The 23420-nt window shown below is 38.7% G+C and overlaps 1 protein-coding gene across 1 annotated transcript in view; it reads left to right on the forward strand.

Moving 5' to 3' along the window:
- Positions 1-23420, forward strand: part of CAMK4 (calcium/calmodulin dependent protein kinase IV) — a 143204-nt gene that overhangs the window by 88434 nt on the left and 31350 nt on the right. The window contains exon 5 of the mRNA XM_059836559.1: positions 7411-7483. Within this exon, the coding sequence (XP_059692542.1) occupies positions 7411-7483 (73 nt within the window). The remainder of the gene's footprint in view (positions 1-7410; positions 7484-23420) is intronic.

Raw genomic sequence — 23420 nt, forward strand, 5'->3', positions numbered from 1 at the left:
GGTATGGAGGGGTGGAGTGGGCAGGTGGTCACCTGAACTTGGGTAGGATCTTTCTACCACACTTGGACATCCATGGTTTTGGCTTTTGTTTCTTAAATACCTCTGTAGTCTTATGTGTAAGCTATTCCAGTGACTCTCCAGGCTGATAGTTATATTCGGTGTCAATATTAGGAAAAACTTTGTTCTGTAAATTCAGCCAGTATTTGTTTGCCTTGTCTGCAGAAGCTAGAGAGTATGTGATTACTTTATTCTTTAAAGCAAACTTTATAGAAAGCTCTCATGCAGCAGAGTATTGTGAAAGACTCTATTTTCTTTGCCCCTTCAATCTTTTGTCCCCCATTATGTTTTCTATGTTTCAGTTACTGTCTATTCAAAGTCTTCCACATGCCCACATCTTTCCCATATCATGGGGCCCTTAGCTAGCCAGAGAAGCCCAATTTAAGCCTCAGCAGTTGTTATCAGGCAGCTTCATTGGTGCCTTCAGTGCTGCTCCTTTCCCCTCCCCAGGCCACTGCCTCTTTTGCAAGCTTTCAGGGATTCCTCTCTTCACCCCTCTCAGCAGGCAGGAGTTGTGACCTGCTTCAGTAACTCCATTTGCTGCATTGCCTCACACAGCCCCTTACACAGAAACTTTTGAGGGACGCTTGCAGCCAGTTCATGAGCACTGTGGCTTCACAACTTCTAGAAGCAAAGACTCTTATTTTTAAAAATATCTTCTGAGATCAAGCTCTTGAAAGGTGAACTTGTCTAATTCTGTGTAATTAAATTCTATAGTAATACTGAGTTGGAAGTAGAAAGTTAATATTATTATTATTAATTATTGATATAATTAAAATTACTATAGTAATACTACATTCTATAGTAATGCTGAGTTGGAAGTAGAAAGTTAAAGAGGTGGAAACAAATCCTAGTATGAGCTATGAGAAATATGTAATCTTTCTCTAAATTCTCCTGCGTGTCTCATTTATCAGGGAGTGAGTCTTGCTTGATAACAATGGAGGGAAAACAGTTTTCCTGAATGACTGCAGTGCTGAATTTCATTTCTAAATGCAGTTTTGAAGAAAAACTTCTAGTTTGTTTCACAGGGAATCAGATCCAAACCCAGGTCAGTATTTCCCATTATCTTTTCTCAGATGACAGACAGGCAGTTTGAGTCATTAGAGACAGTAACTAGTCTGCTCTGGAATATGAACATGGTTGTAGAATAAGGGAGATTCTGAATCAGAGCTACTTTAAAAAATACTTATTATTCCTCGATTTTGTAGTACGGAAAATGCGTACATATTTATGCAGGAAACCTTTTTTTTAACTAAACAAATGCCACTAGGAATTGCAATCACCTCAATACAGACAAGAACTAATAGATCTCTGAATCATTCATTGAGAAAGCATCCCTTGTGGAAACCATTTTGCTATTGAATAGAGTGATGTCATTTTCTTTTCCTGTTTCTGCTAGTTTTCAGTCTCCCTTTATCTTGTAGAAATCTTCTAATTTCATTTTAATTGAGTGCAAGATTTTGCATAAGAATTGAGGGGTTGCAGAAAAAAATCTCCATGACAGCCAAAGCATTTTAGATAAATGAACATTTATTATATAGAACCAAAAAAAAATTTTAAATGGTTAGGACATACTGGCACTGGAATAGAACTTGTATGTATCTCAGGCAGTGTCTTGCCTGAGACACTCGATGAAGTAGCATCTAACAGCTAAGATGTGGTTCAAGGGTTTGGGGTAAAAGCCAGCTAGAGGCAGAATCAAAATTACCCTAGAAAGAGTGATGGCTTTTTTTAATGTCACAGTAGTTATAAAAGATGGTGTGCAAGGCAAATACAGACAGTGCTTAAAGGAAGCAAAACAATGTTGGGAACTGATAAAGTATAATGATTTTTACTGTCCTAGATGGCCAAGTTTAGCAGGACTTTTGCAAGCCACATGATATGTTTCTAAATTCAGCTAATACTCAAATACTACCAACTCCACATTGTGGAGAAATAGTATTTATAGCAGCAACATTGAATAATTGCTAAATATTGCGAATTTTAGAGTAACTGTTTAGATTATTAGCATAAAACTAAGTGCATTTGTTAATATGAGTTAAGGCAGGAAAGCAACAGAGTTTATCAGCTCACATTTTAGGCAAGACTGGAGGATGGGTGGGGTGGCCCACGTGGGAGGGAAGCAGAGAAGAAAAGCTAAGAATAAGAGGACTAGTGCATGTAGAGAATGGGGGAGGAAAAAGTAAGTTTTTAAAATAGTAAGATTTCAAATTTTCTTGATCAGCAGGAGTCATGAGTACATGTTGAGTTTAAAAATGCAGGAATATTCATTGTACCAACACCAATTCCAATACTGATGAAAAATAAAAGAGAAAGGGGCTTTGGTCTCAGGGACAGCGATCTCAGCTGGAAATTTCATACATTGCCACAGTGAGAGGCATGGAGTAGTTCTCTCCAGGGGGCAAGGGTGTTCACTCTTCCTCATTTTTAGCTGCAAGCTGTCTCTATAACAGCAGCAGCAGCAGCAAGGGCTGACTGGGAATTTGAGGCACTGTCAGCCTTGCACAAAGAGGTGTGTGCTGCCACTGACTAGCCCAGTGTAGCATCCTCTGGCATTGGATGAGTACTCTCCTTGCTCCAGGTTCCTGGGTGGTTTTGATTTCTTTTTCTACCAGTGCAGCTGTGCAAGCTCAGTTTCTCTTGCTGGACTTGGAAATAGCTCACCCCCTGTTTTGTTACTCTTTGAAAAATCAAACCCCAAACTTAGTCCTTTCCTTTTCTGATGAAATGTTCACTTGTTTGTTCCTTTAGGAGACTGATTATTTTCACAAGCCTGATGTGCTTGTCATTAATCCCCAGAAATGTGTCCTAGCCAGGTGTAAAATTGTATATCAATATAATTTTAATACTCCTTTGAAAATTGATTTTAAAATGATGCATTGGGATTCCCCATCTCTTTCCTCCTTGATTTTCAGGTCCCATGTATTTAGCTTAGCTGGGCTGCACTCTTCCTTTTTTTCCCCTACCAGTAATAAAATTTCTGCAGAGCAGGTGTGGCCACCTCTTTATTGGGATGGCCCACTTCTTTCCATGGCTTCACACAGATACAGTGAATTAAAGCCCAGTAGCAGGAAGAATGCCCCAAAAGGAGTAAAATCCATTGCATGGTCTTCCCATATTGTACTGGAGGCTGAAGGGATGAAGTGAATTCTGGTAGGAGTTTATGTATCTACAGTTGTAGAGTCATGAAAACATGCAACATGGAAATACTATAAAAAAAAATTAGCAAGAGCTGCAATTTCATAGCACTGAGGCTGCACTGAAAACCATCTGCAAAACTAAAGAATTTTTACTGCAAGAAAACTTCTGTTCCTCACAAGGAATGGAAATGCTGCAAAGGCTAGTTGGAATCTGGCAAGGATTACCGCAAATTATTAAACGCTTGAACACATACATGTGTTTGATGATGGAAGTTGCCAAAATATCAACTATATGCCTCCCCAGAAACACATTATGCCATTTCCACATGCTTGCTGGGCAGTGTGATGCTGGGATGGTTTTCTCACTGCTAAACCTGTCATACCCCCATTACCTGGCAAGGCTCTTCCACCTCTGGGCAGCAGCAGCAGCTGAAAGAGCAAGGTAACACAGTCTTCTGTGTCTCAGCACCATGGGACTCAGGCTGTTCCTAAAGGACATCTCCATCTCTGCTGGCACTGGGAGAGGGTGGTGAGTAGGGGCTCTGGGAATTTTCCTGCTCCTCTGTATAGAAGGAGGCAGATTTGCCTCAAACATGTGCTTGGAAAGACCAGACTGAGTCAAGTGGTGCTTTGGGAGAGCTCTGGCTTGCTGTCCATCTCGTGGCCATTCTGCTGAATGTGTGTCTTGACATACAAAAGTGTAAACAATGGATCAGCATATTTCAATAAATGTGTGTGCATAACCATGAAAAAGAGATCCTACACAAACAGGCACTGCATTTTTGCTCAGTCTAGAATGTCTCTATTTTGAAGTTGAATCCTAAATTTTCTGGATGCTTGCAGCACAAAATTAAGTGTTTTTCCAAGCACTTTTTCAGGCTTCAAGCAGTTCCCTGCTGTCTTCCTCTCAGTTTTTCTCCCCAGCACCCTCTTGGCCTACCTGGCTCATTCATTTGCATATCAAAGAAAATACTTAATTAGTTCCTTATTGCTGCTGTTCCTATCTTTCTGTCCTCTCAACAAAGGCTTAATCTTCCTTCACCCATGATTTTGTCAAAGATCTTCCTGTAAACTAGGTATAAATAGTTGGGGTTTGCTTCAGTAATAGTGGAATAAGATATTTCTGCAGGTTTTTCTTCCCATTATAGCAAAAAGGCAATGAGTAATTGTTAATCTGCAACCTGAATTTGAAAAATCCTGTTAAAGAAGACTAATTGGTCTCAGGTAAGAGTCTTGCGGACACACCTACCATTTGTCTTATGTAAACTATCCTAGGGAGGATGCAAAAAATGAATATGCAGATGATCCCCAGCATTACTATACGACCTAAACTACAGGGTAATCTTCTTTCAGTACTCCTTCGTACTGCCTAATAACCAGGTTTTAGTTCTAAAGCAGAGTACCCTTAGAAATAAATTTTCATCTTTAGAAAGGGATATGTATTTTTAAATGTATTGCTGTCACGGAATATTAGGTTTTCTATTTGCTAGATTATTGTTAATTAAGAGTAAGGTTTCTAGTCTCAATAACTGAATTCTAGACTTCTGAAAAACTGGAAAGGTAACTCTGTATGACTCTGTATAATCTGTATTTGGCCAGTGCATATTATTCACCTGTAGCATTAGCAAATGGGTCCAGTGCAATGCATAGTATTTCTACAGTTGTTTCTTATTGCTTTCAAGAAATATGGGCCCACACATCATTATATTTATTTATTTTAAAGTGTAAATTACAAGGCTTCATCTATAAGGTCTTTGTGTTTTCTCTGCTGTGTGTTTAATATAAATAATGACAGCAGCATGCTATCCTTACCAGCATATATTCTCTAAGTCAGTGTGGACTCATTTTGAGGTCAAGAGGGCAGCCTTGAGTGTCTCTTTGATTTTTCCCTTGTTTCCAGTGGTCAGGTAATTAACACTGGCCAGGCATTTACAGGAAGCTCCTGTTTTCTTCGATTTTGATGAGTGGAAGAAAATACAGACTGCCTTTAAGGATGGGGTTTTTTTTTTCATTCCCCTGGTTTACATGTTTCAAAAAGATAGAAAAAAAACTGAGCTACCACACAGTAAATAGAGAATTTTTGGGGATTAAGGGAGAAATGTAAATTGAATTGCAACTGCATTACTTCATATATCTCTGATCTTATTCTGAGATATATTGGGAAAACAGAGTATTTTTAATACTGTTTAAGCCTTAGAACCTGCCTCATGCATTTCTGAAGGTGCACAAGGTTACCCTGCACCTGGTGAGCTCAGTGTGTGGGGCAGGGTGGATGATACAGACTGGCACATCTGGCTGATACTAAATACTTCATTTGAATTAGAAAGGAGAAAGAAGCAAAGCCAGTGTATTTGGGGCAATGAATGCAAGAGCATTAATGGGGCTCAGGTCTCACAATGTAATCTAACACAAAAGGACAATTCAGCCTGAAATGGCTAAGGAGTAATCTAGCCTTCAAGCATAATGTAGCATTTTGTGGCATAATTTTTAGGTTTTTGTAACCTCTTTCCTATACTTCAGGGTAAAAGCCTAATATAATGTCTCAGTGAGTAAGATTTTCTTTGTTTTCCCCTTATGGTGATAATTTCCAGTAAAACTCTCCTTAGTGGTGTAAACAGATGACCAAAATAGGAGAAGGGCTGAAGGCACAAAAAAAGCAAAGGTGTTAAAGCAGTGCATATGGCATGACAGCTAAAGGGTTGCCAAAAAAACCCAAAGAACTCAAACCAAACAAGCTTCTAGAAATAATCCTAGGCAAATGCAGCAAAGAAATAATGATGCAATAGAAGAGCTGTTTAAGGGGGATTACTTGCTGTTATTGCTGCCACATGAATAGTCTGAGTTCTCTGTGAGCACGAGTGTAAAGGTCAAGAATTGGCAGCTGATTGGGAATATCCCTGTGTAGACTGCTTCCCACAGTGCCATGCCTGTTGCCTTTGTGTCTGATGGAGTGCTATCCTTGCATTGTTTCTTACATCTAATTACTTGATGCTCTAATGAGTATAAAGTAATGTTTTTCATATGTAGTTACTCACACTTTTCCTGTCAGTTTTGTGAAGCTGTGAGGAGCTGCACTGATGGTAACCCAACATTAATCTGTTATTTCAGTGAAAGGAAGTGATAAAAAGTGCAGAGCAGGAGTAGTGGGGAGAAAGAAGGATAGCCTTCCTGCCACCAGCTGAGCCTTTTTATGGATTTTGGGGCATGAGGTCTTTCCAGTGATCTCAGACATTGCAGGTTCCTTGATGTTCTGCTTCATGGGGATTTTAGGAAATTGTTTTATAAAACCAGCTGTCTGATTGCTGAACATCATTTTATAAAATGTCTTGTAGGCATCACAGGTTCTGTTTCTAGACAATATCTGTTTATGTTTTTTTGGGTTTTGAAAAACTAATACACTATAAATATCAAGATTTCAGATCAAAAAATCTGACCTTTGAGGTAACTCTGAGGGGCAATTATTGTAGTTCACCAATACTATACTCACTTAAAAACATTAATAAAAAACTGTTGGGGGTCTTAAGTAAAGTATTAGGATATCTTAATGATAGATCCTTATTTTATTAACTGCTTTTACATTATTGCGCAAACCTGTGTCTATTGCTGGCTCTGTAAGAAAAAGTAGCTTTTCTGAAAGAAAAAAGTAGCTTTGGCTGTAAAAAACCTGTGTTTCCTCGCATATAGCATACCCAATTTTCTACTTATGGAAAAAAGATAGTTGTTCAGCCCATCACACTTGAGGAATGATTTGAAACTAGTAAAGTTTTACACCAACCTGTTCCCTTGAATAATTCAGATCTGTGTGTGTGCATCATAGTGCTTTTGTTTTATAACTTACTATCTTTCTAACTAACTAACTGGGGAAGAGGGGCTTAAGTTAAATATAAAAGTGGAAAACCAGTTCCTAAATGTTGAGTAGTTTTGTTTTCAGTTATTCAGATTCCTTGTATCAGAAAGTTTCAAAAACTTCAAGTTATATGTGTACATATATTATGAGCATTCTATCCACTTGATATCTTACCTCCTGTATTTCATTTAACTGGAAATCAAGGATAACTTCAATTGCAAAAGGGCTGTTTCTAGTGTCTTGGGGACAGTCCACTGCCCTGGTCATATTTAAATTTGATTGCTTGCTATCTCATTTTTGAAAAGAAGTATCTACCTTCACTGTTTAGTCACCTTGGTGCTTAATTGTGTTTCTTTTTTTCTGTAGGATTGTGGAAAAGGGGTACTACAGTGAAAGAGATGCTGCTGATGCTGTCAAACAAATCCTGGAGGCAGTTTCTGTGAGTATTACCTGGAATATCATGTTCACATCTTTCATCCATGGTGGCTCAATAAATACTTGTGTGTGAAAGAGGCAGTGTGCACAGGTTTCCTTTAACAATGAATTCCATACTGATAGTTTTTTAAGGTAACCAGTGACACTTTGAAGAATTGCACTTCAATCACAATGACAGCCCTGTTGAGAGAGAGCAGAATAATAATTGTTACCAGTAGCTTGTGCAGTTTCTAATGTACTTTCTTCCTCTTTATGTTTTGTGCTTTTCAAATATTGGATTTTTTAATATAATAATTTCACATTCTATTAGTTAGACAAAGACATACAGATTCTGGAAAAAGGCTTCTAATGTCTACATACAGTATTTCTGTACATTTCCTGTGCTTCTTAGTCACTTGTGGTTCTTCCATCTGATTTCACACCAGATGTTCTCCAAACCAGCAACCAGATGCTGGGAAAATACTTAAGAAATAAATTTGCCCAATGTCCAGTGTAAATGTTAGTACTGTTCACTTCCAGTACAGAAGAGAGGGGACCAAAGAAAAGAGAGGTGGTGATTACTGGCCTCTGCAGAAGGCATCCAGAGATGAGGAGATTAATGGTTACAGCAGTAATTCTGTTCATCAGAAGGAGCAGGGCAATCTGGGAATTTTGCCTGGGATGATAACAAAATACCTCAGTGTGAAAAGCCCCTATTGATATTATTAGTGGGAGCCTGTTCACACTAAATAGAATGTGAGAACTGGTGTTTACAACACTAACTGCACGTACTGCGAGGTCATGCATGTTCACTTCATGGTCCCCTCTGAATGATCTGATGTCTACTGTGTCACTCTCACCCAAAGAAATCTGAATTATGTATTTTACAGCACATCATAATGCACTTGTATAAACTTTTTAAATTGGCTCAGATTAGTATTTTATTACTAATTTTTTCTTTCTGTTGAAGTGGCCTAGTTAAGATGGCTCAACGTTATTTAACAATATATTACATGAAAATAATGAATAAGTTCTGCTGAAATATATTTCAGACAGTGTTTAAGCTCTTTAGTTTAAAGCCAGAAACAAAAGAAAAATCTTCAGCTTCTATGAGCTGTAATAACTTGGCTGAAATCGATGGAACAGTGATGTATGAAAATTAAAAAGCTGATTTTTATATAAGCAGTAATCAGGATTTCTGTGGTTCCCTGCAGTAGATCCCTAACAAGGATGAACTGTATTCACTTCTGCTCTTACAGCTGACACCAAACATCTAAACCAAAGCTGGAAAAGCTGTGGAAGTGGCAGTTCCCAGACTGGGATCTTTTTTGAAGTACTCTGATAGATTTGGGCTATAAACTTGACAGAATGGTGTTTGTGAGCAGGACAGGAGTTATTGTTAGAAACTGGAAAATGCTGCTGCAGCAGAATAATCTTTTCAAACTAAAAGGAAATATATCCATAGATCATTCTTAAAACCAAATATTTGTACAATTTGTACAATAGACAATGCCAGTGTGCCTTTTGGCACAACATAGGCTTTTTGAATGATGTGATTTTTATACATTGCTCTTTGAAAAAGCAGCATCCAGTCTTCCTTTTGCTGACCTCTCCTGAGCTAAATGTTTTATAAGGCCCCTGTTCAGGGCTGTTGCTATAGTCATGGATCTGTCCTTGCAGTGGGTCATTAAGGAGGAGGTATTCTGTCTTCATATAGCAAAGGTTTTTATGAGACACTTCTAAAGAATTTATTGAGAAGTGTAGAGTGGCATTTTAAAAGCACATAAGCATTTTTTTTCAATTTCCTTTGAAATTGTAAAAGCAAATGGACTAAATAACAGACTTATCAATAAAGATTAGTCAATCAATAAATTCTAGGTCTGTCTGGCTTTTGTAATACCTGAATACCTGCATGCCCAGCCCTAAATGGCTTACCAAGGAATAATCAAGCAACCAGAGTAGCACACAGAAGATTAATCCGAATCTTCATGCCACAAACCATCATAAATATATCAGACATCTGTAATCCCAGATCAGAGAAAATAAAAAAAAACAGTACTGTTGTGCAGACTTCCACATCAATTCTGTCTTTTTTTCATTATTTTCCTTTCTACTGTTTACATCTGATCTGGAGTTCCCAGCCAGTGACTGTATTTGCTCTTAGAGGAAACACATTACATTTTTTTCCTCTCTTCTGCATTTTTGCCTTTTCCATTATTCTTTAGTTGTTCTCCAAGCTGGGAGAAACTTTATTCACAAGATAAAAGGCTTATACTAAACCAGGTCAAACCAATATTCATCCCTTTAGCTCTTCTGCTGTGCTGTTCAAAACATGTGGAGAGGTTTTGTTGCTATCTGACAGCACAGGGAGATGAGATGGAATTTCATGATTCCATGAATGAGTTTCATTCCTAAAAAGGAGGTATTTGAAGACAGTCTTTCTTGAAACACTACTGTAATTTCTCTCCTCTCGTGGAATGAGTTACATCATGCAGTGTGGTCTTCTTGCACGCTTATTCTAGTAGAAGTTGTTGGTTTTTTGTTGTTTTTGTTTTGTTTTGGTTTGGTTTTTTTTTGTTTGGGGTTCTTGGGGGGTTTTTTTGTTTGTTTTGTAGTGAGGGAATTTCGGCATGCAGATGAGACCAGATCTTCACTGGGTATCTTGCAGAATGAGTTATTGGTGTTTTGGTATCCAAGTAGTCCTTGAAAGACTGGTCACAAAAGGAATATTGTACACTTCCTTAGGAGAAGAACACGCATTATTTTTTAGCTGGTTAAACTTTATTAAATTACACTGATTTTTTTTTAATTTGTACTTTTAAAATCTTATGTTTGTCACTAAAAATAATGCTGTTCCTTCTTACCTACTCTGCATTAGTGTAAAAGGAATACTTTCTGCTTGGGGGCTAAATTACTCTTTTCAATGTATTTAAATTTGAAATTAAGTATAAAGTTTAGATGCTGGTTACTAGTATACATATTATATGCAGTTTTGAACTCATCCATCAGTCTCTAAATTAATTTCCCATCAAATTTTACAGTAATTTGTTTTCTTAGATGGCCCATTAGCTTGTCTAGATAGGAATATTTTCCTGAAGTTGTATGTGGGACTCCCTCCATTTCTACTTTTTAATTTAAATTTTCTACCGCTTCAAGCTTCATTGTAGATCTGCACTTCTGTTCAGATCCTTGTCATCTCAGATTCACAGGGAGCATGCTGAACTGTCAGGTATGGTGGCAAAGCCTGAGGGCGCTTAAGCAGCTTGCAGGTTTGAGAGAGAAAATCTTGATTAAAGGTTTTTATTCATTTCAGGAAATTTTGACCTGTCCAGTAATGAACTCTATGTTAGTAGGTAAGAATCTGCTTACTGTGAACATGCAGCTGCAAGCACATTTACAACACCTGAGTTACTGGTGTGTCTGACAGAGCTTAGGCCAAATGAGCTAGACTTCTAAAGAGGATAAGACTCAAGAGAGTTGATTTAGATATTTGGGGGGTTTGGCATTCAAAGGAAAGTGTACAAGAGATAAAGACTCTGCAGAGGTTTCCTTTTTTTTTTTTTCTGTACAGTCATTGAGTTAGTTCTTGCTGGAGACAGAGACAATAAATGTATTTTAGTTTTAGCCACCAGCTACAAGGTGATCTTATTTGGGGTGTAATTGTCACAGGTTTCTAAAATTTTGAGCAAGGTGAATGTGTTACATTATCAATATATACTTAAAAAAGCCTAAAAAGGCACACCATAAAAAAGGATACGAATTGGGAAGAAAAACAGAGCTCAATTCTGTAGAAAATGAAGTCAAAATTAAGAGAAGAGAATGGCAGGGTTGCCTAGGCATTACAACAGAGGAAAAATACTTGTCTAATATAGTAGCAAAATTTGGGAATACTCTATGTAGGAAGAAAAATACTATGTTTGATTGAAGCTATTAAAGAACATTGACTTCCTCTCTTTAGAAGGTTTTGCAGAGGATGTTCTTTTCAATAGAAGAGGCATTTGTAGCCTTCAGGTTTCTACCCCTTCACTGATGAATCCTGAGTGTTTTCCATCATCCCTCCAGCTGTAGAGAGTGGCTTTCTGAGTCTGTTCCTGGCATAAGTGTTTTTATCCATAAGTAGGAAGTTAAGGAACAGCCACTGTTCAGATCTAAGATTACCCACCAACCCCTGCTTTTCTGATGGGGAAAGAAGGGGCAATGTAAAAGCCTTCCATCAAGTTTTCTGTATGTTTGCTTGAAAGTAGAACATCAGAAATGTGTAGGCTTAGGCCAGATTCAGTATGTCTTCAACTATGGGGTTGTTGCTGAAGACCAGTGCTTGATACTGCAAGACAAGGAATTTGCTAAGGATTATGATTTTGTACTGTAGTCTCTGCCATGTGGTCCACTTTGGCCACTCCCCTTTTACAGGCTCGTAGCCTCTTGAAGTAGCGTAGACACTACTTTGATAGTGGTTGTGTTAGACTGCAGAACAGAGAGATTCTAGCAATATTTCTAAAAAGAACTTCCATAATAAAACATGCCTCACACACACAATAAACCCTGTATACCAAGGCAGAGTTTCAGACAGAGGAGGAATGAAATAAGGGGAAAATCTGTTGTTTGTTTGCTTTGTATCTTATAATACAGTGAGGCAGGCAAGGACTGATGGTTGGATTGATATCAGGATGTGCTTTGCAGGTCAATTACATTCATTCTTCCCTGAACTGGGAGTACTGCCAGAGGCAGGGCTTGCAACTTAATGACTTGTATTAAGAAATAACAACATCTGTCCATCCTGTGGCATTGTTGTTGGGTTTTTATGAAATAAAAAATAATTTCTACTTGATCTAGTCTAGGCACAAAGTATTTCTTTCTTCAAGATTTGTTTCTGAGGCTTGAAGGTGAATGTTCTTGGAGAGGGATGGTTTAACACATCATGTACAGAGATGACTCCATGGAAGCTGAGAAATTTTCTTGGCCTCTTCTTCCATTTGGTGACAACGTTTTACCAAGGACTTGATCAGTGCCCTGGGAGACTGTTCTGTCATGCTGCTGTTGAAAACAAATAAGCAAGTAGGAAAACTGAGAAGTTGTGTAAGAAACTGATCGAAGTGGTGCCCCTGCCTAGGAGAGAAATGCATTTGTGTTTCTGATGTGCTGTCTCTGAAGCAATGTTCAGTAATGGTTCCATGCACAGGATAATCTGTTTAGAGGGTGAAGGCATTCTTAATGAGTCAGTTCATAATATTGCAAGCCTACATTTTATTGCTTCTCATGTTTTTTGTAGACAGATTTTAAACTATTTTTTCTTTTTATTGGGGAAGGTAACAGAGTGGGACTTGTTATCACACTAACCTGATTTATCAGTGCCTAGATTCAAAATTATTTTTTCAAAATCATTTTTTGAGATCCGTTTTCAGCTGAGTATGAAGTTCATCTTGCAGCACACATATTGAAGAAGAGTTACAGTCAAAAGAGCCCAGCAATGCTGTCATCAGCATTGAGGAAATGAGGGTATTGTATTTGCTATTATCACTAATAGGGGAAATGGAGTGAGCAGATTTACTGTATTACAGTTAATGTCCAGTGCAGCAAAAAGTCAGGGTTATATTTGCCTAATTGTTACTATTTTATTTTATGCTCTCATCTAAGTAAGCTGTCCTTCTCTTGTTTTGGAAACACATCACTACAATATTAATTTTGGGAAATATTTGGAAGTAACAATGAAAGTGACTAATTATCACTTTTTTTAACTCTCAGCACACAACAAATATAATGCCAAATGATGCTGTGTTTGAATCTGTAGCTGATACTTAGTCCAAGAGACTGACATTTCTAGGGAAATTGCTGTCTAAGAACTGACTGGGTACTCAAAGATTTGGCCTTTTCCCTGTTCATCTCAGGGAGATAGGCAATTTTTCTGCACCTTCATTTATAAGATGGATTGTTGAAAATATTGTGAGAAGACAGTGCTGACCCTGTCCAAAGGCTGAGTCTATCTGCCTCATTCACTGATTCTTGAGGCATTGTTTGGTGATGGCCTGGCCATCTCCATTAGAGGGAGAAATAGATCTTCACAGCTCTGTGAAGGTCTGAGTCTTCTCTTTAGACAGCCACACTTTGCTGTTCTGTATGTTAGCCAGCACAAAGTTAGCAATTAATAGGCACAAGCAAAGGAAAATGACTGCATTTATCTCAGACCTTAAACTGCTAATACTCCTTTTATTAAAATAACTCTTATTACATGTATTTTGCAAACTGTAATGCAGGGATAGGGCGCTCAAGTACCTGTTCCTGTGGGACACGCTGTACACTCTGCATCTCCAAAATATACATGCTGCTATATGAGCTTGGCAGGGCTCTGAAGGTTTCTGAGTTGGAGAAGCTCCTAAAGCATCCTGAGATCCTCACATACAGCGTAGAATCAGTAGAAAGTTTACCAGCTGGGAGCTGCAGAAAGAGTCAAGAAGAATTGTTGAAGACTAAGGAGGTATCAGGAATTGCCCTAGAGGAAATACCAAAGTACCAAAGAAAACCCCCCAGCTGTGCATGGAAAGATAGAGGAGAATTGTTAACTGACACTGCAGGAGTGCCACAGATAACTCTGCTCCTCATGCAAACTGTGCAACCTTGATAAAGTGATAGCAGTGTGGACACATATTGCAGTGTTTCACTAAGAACATCTGAAAGGCATCTGGTTAAATGTTACATTAAAAACAACCACCTTTATAGATGTCGCTGCTTTGTCCCCAAAAACATTTACTGAAGCTTAATGAAATCCTTTTATCAGACCTACAGGAGTGTGTTTTTCTGTATCCTATGCCACCTGTGCCTGTAAGACTAAGAAAGGACAGGCTTGCCTCCTTGTGTCTTGCTGCTCAAGCATCAGTAATGATGTTAAGGAATAATGAGACATTGATTTCAGGAGCAAATTACAAGGGAACCCGTGAAAATGAAAACAATTGCCAAAAAATTACTCAGTAGTATTATTTTAGCCTTATGCAATTTTGCACCTCCAATTTCATAGTACTAGACTGACTAAGATAGCAGCCTCTCAGCAGAACAAAATTGTATTTTTTTTATTAAGTTGTATGGAAACTTACCAGAACCCCCATGCCTGTGATTTGAAAAAAGGGTAAGATAATTTCTGGCCTTTTTGGGGGAGAATCCTGACATGCCAAGGAGTTGTCATAAACTCAGATTGACTGACACTGATCCCTTTTAAATAGGTTAACTAGAAATTAATCAGTCATTGTTTCAGTTCAGTGGATCTATTTCTCTGGCCTTGGTAGCCACATGAGTGAATCAAGACTCCTTATTTAATCTCGCAAGATGCCTACCTGATCTCCTGAAATGTCAGCAGCTGTGGATATTTTGGAACTTGTACTGAAACTGGTTTTCTCCTTTTTCATTTACTATTTCCTGATTATGTCTCTGAGTGACTGCTTTACATGATGTTGTCACATTTGTTTGCTGGCATGTGAAGAATGATTTCTGAAGCCTTTTACCTCCACTTTTATTGTTTCTATCAACAAATCCAGGGAATGCCTAGACTTTAAATTTCACACGCTCCTTTTTTTCAGTTGAGCTTTACACAAACTTCCACGTTGGAAGAGCCAAACCCTGGCAGAGGTGAATATTGAAGCCAATGCTTCTGGCAATCAGCACCACCCCACACTAACCACTTTATTAGATTTGAGTCCATGATTTTACTTTATGAGCTAGAAATAATGAGACCAGGTATTTATAAGAAGCAGGGTGTCTCCTTGGTTCAGGCTGTGGGGGAGCAGGCCTTTTTTAGGAGCTATGTTACATGGTGCCTGAATGAAGCACAGTCAATGGTAGTTTGATTTCTGGATATTGACAAATTTGACTGTTTGGTGAACAGTGCTGGATGTGAGGATTTTGTTTTATTTTCTGACACAAGTTCTTGTGCAATATAATGGATGGGAAGCACCTGGAGTGTTAGCAAACAGTATATTTCATAATTGAAATGTGCTTTTCCAAATACTCTGCTCAGCTGAGTCCATCTGATGAGCAGCAATAGCAGAAATTCAGCATGCTTTCAGGAAGTAAACACATGAATTTTTTATTTCTTATGTCTTAATGTTACTTTGTTTTACTATTGTGGTTTCCTGTCTATAAAATATTATCCTATTTTATAACTATTATCATTCTTTATGGCAATAAAATATAATAATTTTGAATTATATTTTAGTGAGCAAAATCTAACAACTGTAGAGCTAGGTATAATAATTTATCAGGCCTGCAATCCTTTTCCTTGCATCTGACTGTGCCTGCTTCACTGGGGTTCTTATATCTTTCTGTGTGACACAATGATGGATGTTTTTTATAAGGAACTTGGAAAGTCAAGCAATAAAATCTGTTAAAATTATGTCCTTCATTTAAAAAACAAGATTTAATCTAAAATTCCATAAAGGTTTGATAATATCTGGTATGGAACATTGTTGCCAACAAAAAATTCAACATGGTTTTCTGTGCATATACAACCACCCTGGAATAAGTCTGAGCTTGTGGTTGTCTGGAAGGATGAATAATTGAACAAACTCAGAAAATATAAATTTGACAGCCCGATGTCTCTCACAAATGAGAGTTCTTTCTTCCTGAGTTCTGAGAGGGTGCTTCATTAAAAAATGTCTTTACTCTGAGCACCACATAAGCATTCAGCTGTACATGGAATGTCTTGTCTTGTTGAGTTTTCCTTGATGACAGGACTAAAAAAAATCTCCTTTGCTCGCTGCTTAATTTTTTCTACCTAGTGAGAGATGTTTGGTAACATGTTCGTTTCTTGTAAAATGTATTTGAAATTATTCAATAGTCTGAAACATTATTAGTTGGAGGGAGCAGATTGACTCCCTACATCTTCTTACTAAGGGAAAAAAGGGTAGAAGACAAAAATAATGCAGCAGATGTCCTGAAGAGGAGATCTGTGCAATCAGGGTTTACCTCCCATATATTCATGTCAATCCTAGTTTTTCCTTCTGAAACTCTCCCTCTGACTTTGTTTCACATTGGAAATCCAAAGTAGGGAGGATCAACAAGCAGGAGTTTGTTCACAGCTGCAGGCAGACAAGGTACCACAGGCACCTCAGCTCCCTGCCCAGTGAGAACTGAGAGTTGCCTGCTGCAAAGACACCTTCTCCTCAGAGAGGGTCTTCCACCTCTCAGTGGCTGCCTCTTCTTTGGGTTTACAGGGCTCCCACCACCACGTGCAGGAGCAGAGGGAGGTTCCTGCCCTGCTCCTGCCTGTGCAGGTGCTGGTACAGAGGTGCACAGGGATCTGCCAGCATCCTTGCTTCCTGTGCAGGGACTGATGGAGGGTGCTGGGTGCTTTCCACATCTCCCATCCTCCAAATGGTGCAGTGGGGTAGTGCCATTTACTGTATACCCAGATTTGGTATATTTATTTTGTATATTAAGTATTCCTCTGTTCACATGCCTACCAGTAAATCAAACAGACAAACCTAAACCAGTTTTTTTTTTTAATAAGAACAATATCGTTTCAGACAAAAAACTCTTAACAAATCAGAGGTTATCTCATTATTTTGAAGGATTCATCTGGTGTTCTGTGAAAGCATAAATCCTTGCAATAATTTTGAATGAATGATTGTCTAGAAGGGCAAACCTCTCAAAAATTAAATTAATAAATCCACAAATAAAATTAGAAGCTTCCATCTCTAGTAAGCTTTGAAACCTCTGATCAGGTAGTGTGAATAAAAATCTGGTTACATGTAGAGAAACCAACTGAAATACAAATTCTGATATTCTTTGCTTTTAAATACCTGTGTGGTCACTGAAATTTGCAGCAAGGATAAGGTCCAGCATATCGCTTGAATATAAAATAACCATTTCCAGCCCTACATGTTTTTGCAATTGTTTCCATGTGAGACTACAGGATGGCTCCTGTGCTGTGCTGACTCTAGTGTTATCAGTGGAGGTGTTCCAGCTGCCACTTTCCTAAGCTTAATTTCAGAGTAGCAGTCTGCGAAGGATCCCCTCTTTAGTCAGGTGCAGACCTACTTCCTTCACAGACTTGCTGCATTTTCCCCATCTCTGCTAATCCTAAGGAAGAAGCAGACTGGAGCAGTTATGTCTGAGCAGATCTTGGAGCAGGTGTTTCAGGAATGCACAAAGTATTTTTATAGTTGCATCTTAGTGATAATGAAGAAATAACTGTTTAAATAACATGGGGGTAGAAGAAGAAGAATGACTGAAGAAATGAATGAAGAAATAACTGTTTAAATAACATAGGCGTACTTTCCAAACTATTGGATGAGATGAGTGATGTAATTGGGTTAACATTGCTGCAAGTGAATAGAAATTGGAATAGCCAACAAAGCATGTCTATTTTGCAGCTCTTTTTGAGGCTGTGACCAAGTATTCAGAGTTCAGGATCACACGCTGGGACTGTTCCATGGTGCACCTGTGCTCTATGGCTCACATCACACCTCAGGCCCTGGAGCTGATGGGCAGCAGCCCGACACTGGCAGGGTGGTCTCTAGTCCCACATCTCCATTATCACATAGATGTGCAAGCTCTGCCCCAGGCTGCAGAGCTCCCCATGCTCCAGCCTTTGGCAGATTCCCCAGAAAAAAAAGCCAGAGCTGGCCAGGTTTAGATTTGTAGCTCAGATGACACTGTCTCCCCCAGAAAGCCTTTAGAGTGTTGGAAGCAAAGGTCTATGAAATGATGTCACTCTTCAAGTTTGATGTACTCGATATGGGCATGTGGCTCATCGGGAGTAAATTATTCATCCCTTGCTGTATTACTATTTTACTTACTGCTCTTCCTGGACTTTATTTTCCACGACCTTTTCTCTTTATTATTTCTCAGAATTGTTTGCTTTCTGCATGAAATAGAGACCAATGTATCTAGATAATGAAAAGTCATGGACCAGCTCAGAGCTTTCTGTCAGTGTTCAATTTGATCGATATGCTTAAAATCACAGAGCTGATGTCTGCTGTCTAGGCAAAGAAAATTAAATTATTTAATATGGTAAGGCACTGCTAAGCAAAAGAAAAGAAGCAATTCACTAGGCTATTGTTTGCAAACACTAGCAATCTATCTTGGAGAGCTGAGTTTTTGTTTCAGAGCTGTGTCCAATGTGTTGTAAACTTGGCAAGGGCCTTTGATTGAAATCCTTTCATGCAGCTTTGGACATATAAGAAGGAATGACACCAGAAAAATAAGGTTGGTCATTAGGCTTCCCTGTTGGACCTCCCACCATAGCTGGGCTTTATGAAGGGATGTGATTAAGGGTTTGTTGTTGTTACCACAACAACAAACCCTTAATCACATCCCTTCATAAAGCCCAGCTAAAATGATCTCTGACACAGCTCCTATAAAAATTCTCATCTGCAGCCAGAAGTGATGAAAAGAGACTGGCAACCCTTCAAACAGGAGACCCCTAAGACCCCACAAGAGCCTACTCATCAAAAATGTTGAATGAAAAGCACTGTGTGCCCAGCAGGGGGTGTGGCCCTTCCGGCAGGGGCTGCAGACACGTCCATCACTGGCCTTCTTGACTCTGTTTCTTGTTCTGCTGCTGCAGCATGATCTTGGTTTGTTACCATTGCAGTGCTCAGGGGAGTCTACAGTTTCTTCTAAATAGAAAAAATAGTTTGTATTTTGTCAGTATTCTGACAAAGGAAGTTATCTTCTGGAGGGACAGGGAGATAGAATCCTTCACTACCCTTTTGGGGTTGTCAGAGACCACTGGGACCTTCTGTGTCACTCTTCCTGTAATCCTGTCTAGTAACAGCTGCATTCGTGCTTTTGGGTTGATCAATAAATGCAAAACAATGAAGGGTGGGAAGCCATAAATCCTCTCCGGTTCTTAAGTGTCTGGTCCCTTCCTGGCAGTAGAGAGTAGAAACCTGTCTATGGTGTTGGAGGTCAGGAATCTAGCTCTGAGCCCCTCCCTGGATGCAAAGTTTTCTGCTGAAACAAAATTGAATTCAGCTTTATGCCTGTTGCCCTTCCCTTCCAATGCAGGTGTAGGCACCTAAGGTTATTTAGATTTGTACAACAATTAATCACACAAGATCTGAGAATAAGCGGTCGCATCTGACATGCTGTACTTTCTTCATCTGCTATCAGTTTTGATTTACTCTGAATTACAAAGCTAAGCATGTAAAATTTCTCTCAAATACAAAAGAGTGAAATATTCAAGTAAGCTTTGTGCAGTATTTGGCAATGGAGGTAATTGTACCTAACTTTTCATGATAATTACATTAAGGGACTGCTATCTCTGTAATGGCATGGTCATATGGGACCTTACCAGAATGAGCAGCTGATTCCTCTAAGTTATTATTTACTAATGTACAGTAACCAGAGAATGTCAGAGAATGTGGTGAGGTAGTTCTGAAATCCTCTTTTCTTGATATCTGTGCCAGGAAAATATAATTGATATCCTTCCTAACTTAGGGGGAAGGTTATGTTTTGTAAAGTGAGAGATTTTTGCAGTTCTTTACTGATTTGCATGGGTTTTTTTCAGTTTCAGGAGGCTCAGTCTCTGTTTGATTTCTAGCCCTGGTGATATTTGCTTTGAATGGAGAGCCTCACCACTGAGAATCATTTAAGTGTCCATTTCAAGCAACAGAAGTTTTAAAGAGTCTGTTTCTTTAAATAAAGTAGTAAACATGATAGGCATTGCACTTAGGCAGAAAGGAATTTCTGAATGCCATTGCATTTCCATTCAGGACCATCATTGTGTTTCAACAATTTGGAAAGTCACTTTGAACTTGGCATGGACTTTCATCCTTGTGATCTATCATAAATCTTCATTTGCAGTGCTTCCTTTGCATTTTGTGTTAATTTTGGGGGTGTGTCTAAGCAGGGAAACATGGCTAACAAACAGTGGAATGTTCATTATAATAGGTAGAGTGTGCAGTTTAACAGGTAGGTGAACTTACCTGCAGATATTGTTGATAACACTAGTGCGTTTGTTCTGTTCTTGAGGAATCAGCACTTACTTTGAAAGTAAAGAACTTAGATTTTAATTAACTTAGAAAACTCTTTGGTGTGATTTAGTGGTGTAGCTGTGGTTTGTATTTCAAACAAGTTTGCTCAGAACAAAGCATTCTGAATGTTAGCAACTGCAGCCAACTAATAAAGAATTTTAGAAATAAATATTTAAAACACTGTTTGTTTGGCTTTTATTAAGCTTTCTTACCTGATTTCAACATAAGGAAGAATAGATTGTTAGGAAAAGGATGTGCTGTGAGATGCAACAGGGACACACTGGCATAAACCCAGCATCAAATCTGTATTAAAAAAAGCTGAGGCTATGCTGGGTTATACTTTCTGAGGCTGAAAAATACACCACTCTACAAAAAGGGTATGCACACCCTTGTTGCAAAAATGAGGTGTCACTAAGCAGATGCTCTACAGCTTCCCACTGCCCTCTTCTAGATCTGTCTGGGGTGGCTTTGTCCTCTCCAGAAAAAGTGTTCAGGCACTGGAAGCAGCAGCAATGCATACTGCCTAGCTTGGGACAGGGATGGTTACTTGGTGCCTCACTTGTGCCTTGTTGATTGATGGAAAAGGAGGAGAGAAACCTGTGTATTTCTGCCTTTAGCCACCATTGCAATAGCAGTTTTTTATCCAGGATTTGCCTTGAGAAGAAGGAGTTCTTAAAGCAAAGGAAATGGTGTCTTCAGATGTGGCCTGAAAATAATAAATAGTGGCCTTCAGCCATTTTCAAAAATACTCTTTTTCGACAAAATGAAAGCCTCTTTTTAGTATTTTTTTCTTTAGTGTTTTAGGATTCAGAATTTTGGCATTTCTCTTGAAAAGAAGTGGCTTGTCTTCAGGAAAGGACTGAGATGTCACAGAGTCACATATTTAAATGCTAACTACAGAGAAGTATATCCAGTCCCTAAGATGTGGCACGTACAGCCTCGGGTGTTGTGCCCTGATAGACTTTGGCTGAAGCAGGTAGAACTGCCCCAAAGACTGAAGCCCTTTAGACTACAGATTGCAGGCCAGGTCCTGTCTTGAATTTTAGAATCCTTTGGTATTGGCAAGTATTTTCCTTAAAAAGAAATCACACTTTTTCATGGGATTTTATTAACTCATTTTTGTGTTTAGTTCACAGTGAATAATCATACCTCCAGAATTAATCGTTCTTCATTTCATGCAGGCTAAGTGAAAAGAATATGGGAAGGGAAACTGCTCTGAACAGGGAACTAGAACCTTATATGCCCTTTCTCCAGCAAAATAAAAGCAAATAAAGCCTCAGCTGAAATAATTTTACTTCTCTTGTTCAGAGTTTTTTTTTTAATAAGAGGCATTCCAACAGAAAGCAGCTATAATGTCTCCTGGCGGTCACAGTATATATTATTGCATGACATTTCCCTTTGCTTTCATAATTCTGCCTGCCCTAACCACGTGGTGGGCAGCCAGCTGCCTGCTGCCTCCTTCTAGGATGATCACAGCTCACCAAACTGGGCCTTAAAGTCCTGGTCAAGGATGTTGTCCCTCAAGTTTAGTAGGGACTGACAAAACTTGCAGCTCCAGGTAGAAATGCACAGCTCCACATGGAGCTGATCTTACTAAACACACGTTCTTAATTTTGCACCAGAGCGTTACAGGTTAAATGCTCTTGCTTTCTTCTAAAGAAAATGTGCCTGGTTTGGTTCAGTGCCTGTACAATGTGCTGGTGTACATTTTTATGCATACACTCATCCATGTAAAGTGAAAGTCTGTAGCTTAATGTTGTCTGCTCTCAGTAGACACTGTAGTAGTTTTTTTTTGTGCTGAAAATACCAGCTTTTGCTCATAATTCACATGCATACTGTTACAATTCTATGATAAAATCTTCCAAAACCTGGGATGAGATAGCTTAAGTACAGTGACAGTTAAGATAATTAGGTTTGTCAAAGAGGTAGATGCAGTAAATTCTTTTTAATGGTGGAAAGTGTTGGCATTTTCATAAGTTTCATAACATTTTTGATCTATTCCTGCTAAATTGTGTGTTTGGCGGTGTGCTTGAGAGTTTCTGTTACCTCGTTTGGAAACAACGTTGGTTTGTATGAAACTGTTGTGACTTTTTATAATAATTTTTGTCTAAACACAGTTACTGTCATCTCTGCAAGTTCGAAAAAGCTGAATGATGACTGCAGCAGCTGAAGCCCCAAAGCTTCAGTTCACTGATTGAGCAGGGGAAGAAAGTACATCTTATACTGAAAACCGGGTGTGTATGACATAAAAGTATAGATTTTACCGTGATTAAATCCTCCATCTGTGGAGATCATCAATGCTGCACTGAAGCCTGTCTTGTTGACTCCATAGTTTGGAAAAAGCATCCCCAATTTCACAGGTGTGCTCACTTATGGACTCTTGGAAGGGTGCTCAAATCTGAAATTCAACCTTTTGTTTCCATTATCTCCATAAGTTCTAGGATTTTTGCTGTTGCCCTCACAGATATATCTTCTCACAGAGCTGTGATCATGAGACCACTCAGCTTTTTGCTGCTGCATTCCTGTTGGAAACCTCCTTTGTCCTCCATGATTAAGTAACAGCTATGAGTTTTCATTCCTCTTTCCATCTTGCCCATTCTTGTCTTGACAAACAGCACTTGTTTCCTCTCAGAGCCTACAACTATTGTTAAGCCAAATAAGCCCATATGTTTAATCTCTGCTCATAAGAACATGGACTTTGGGCTCAATAGATTTCTTACTGGGACGTCTGAACCTGATTGAAACCTGTTCTGGGAAAAGTCCAGTCTCATATTTCAGGCACCCATGCTCAAAGTAAAATAATTCAAAATTCTCTTGATGACTCAGATAGACCTTATCTTTGCATGTATTGGCTTATATATGTAAAATATTGCATCTCACTTTATTAATCTTCCTTTGCAAAATGAGAATTTTCATGTTCTTCAAAATTCACTTGTTTTTCAGTCCAGAAAACTCTCACTATATAAGTTAAATGTTACAGCATATAGTAGCATCATC

This window comes from Haemorhous mexicanus, chromosome Z, assembly GCF_027477595.1.
Source record: "Haemorhous mexicanus isolate bHaeMex1 chromosome Z, bHaeMex1.pri, whole genome shotgun sequence".
In the NCBI taxonomy this organism is placed as follows: Eukaryota; Metazoa; Chordata; class Aves; order Passeriformes; family Fringillidae; genus Haemorhous; species Haemorhous mexicanus.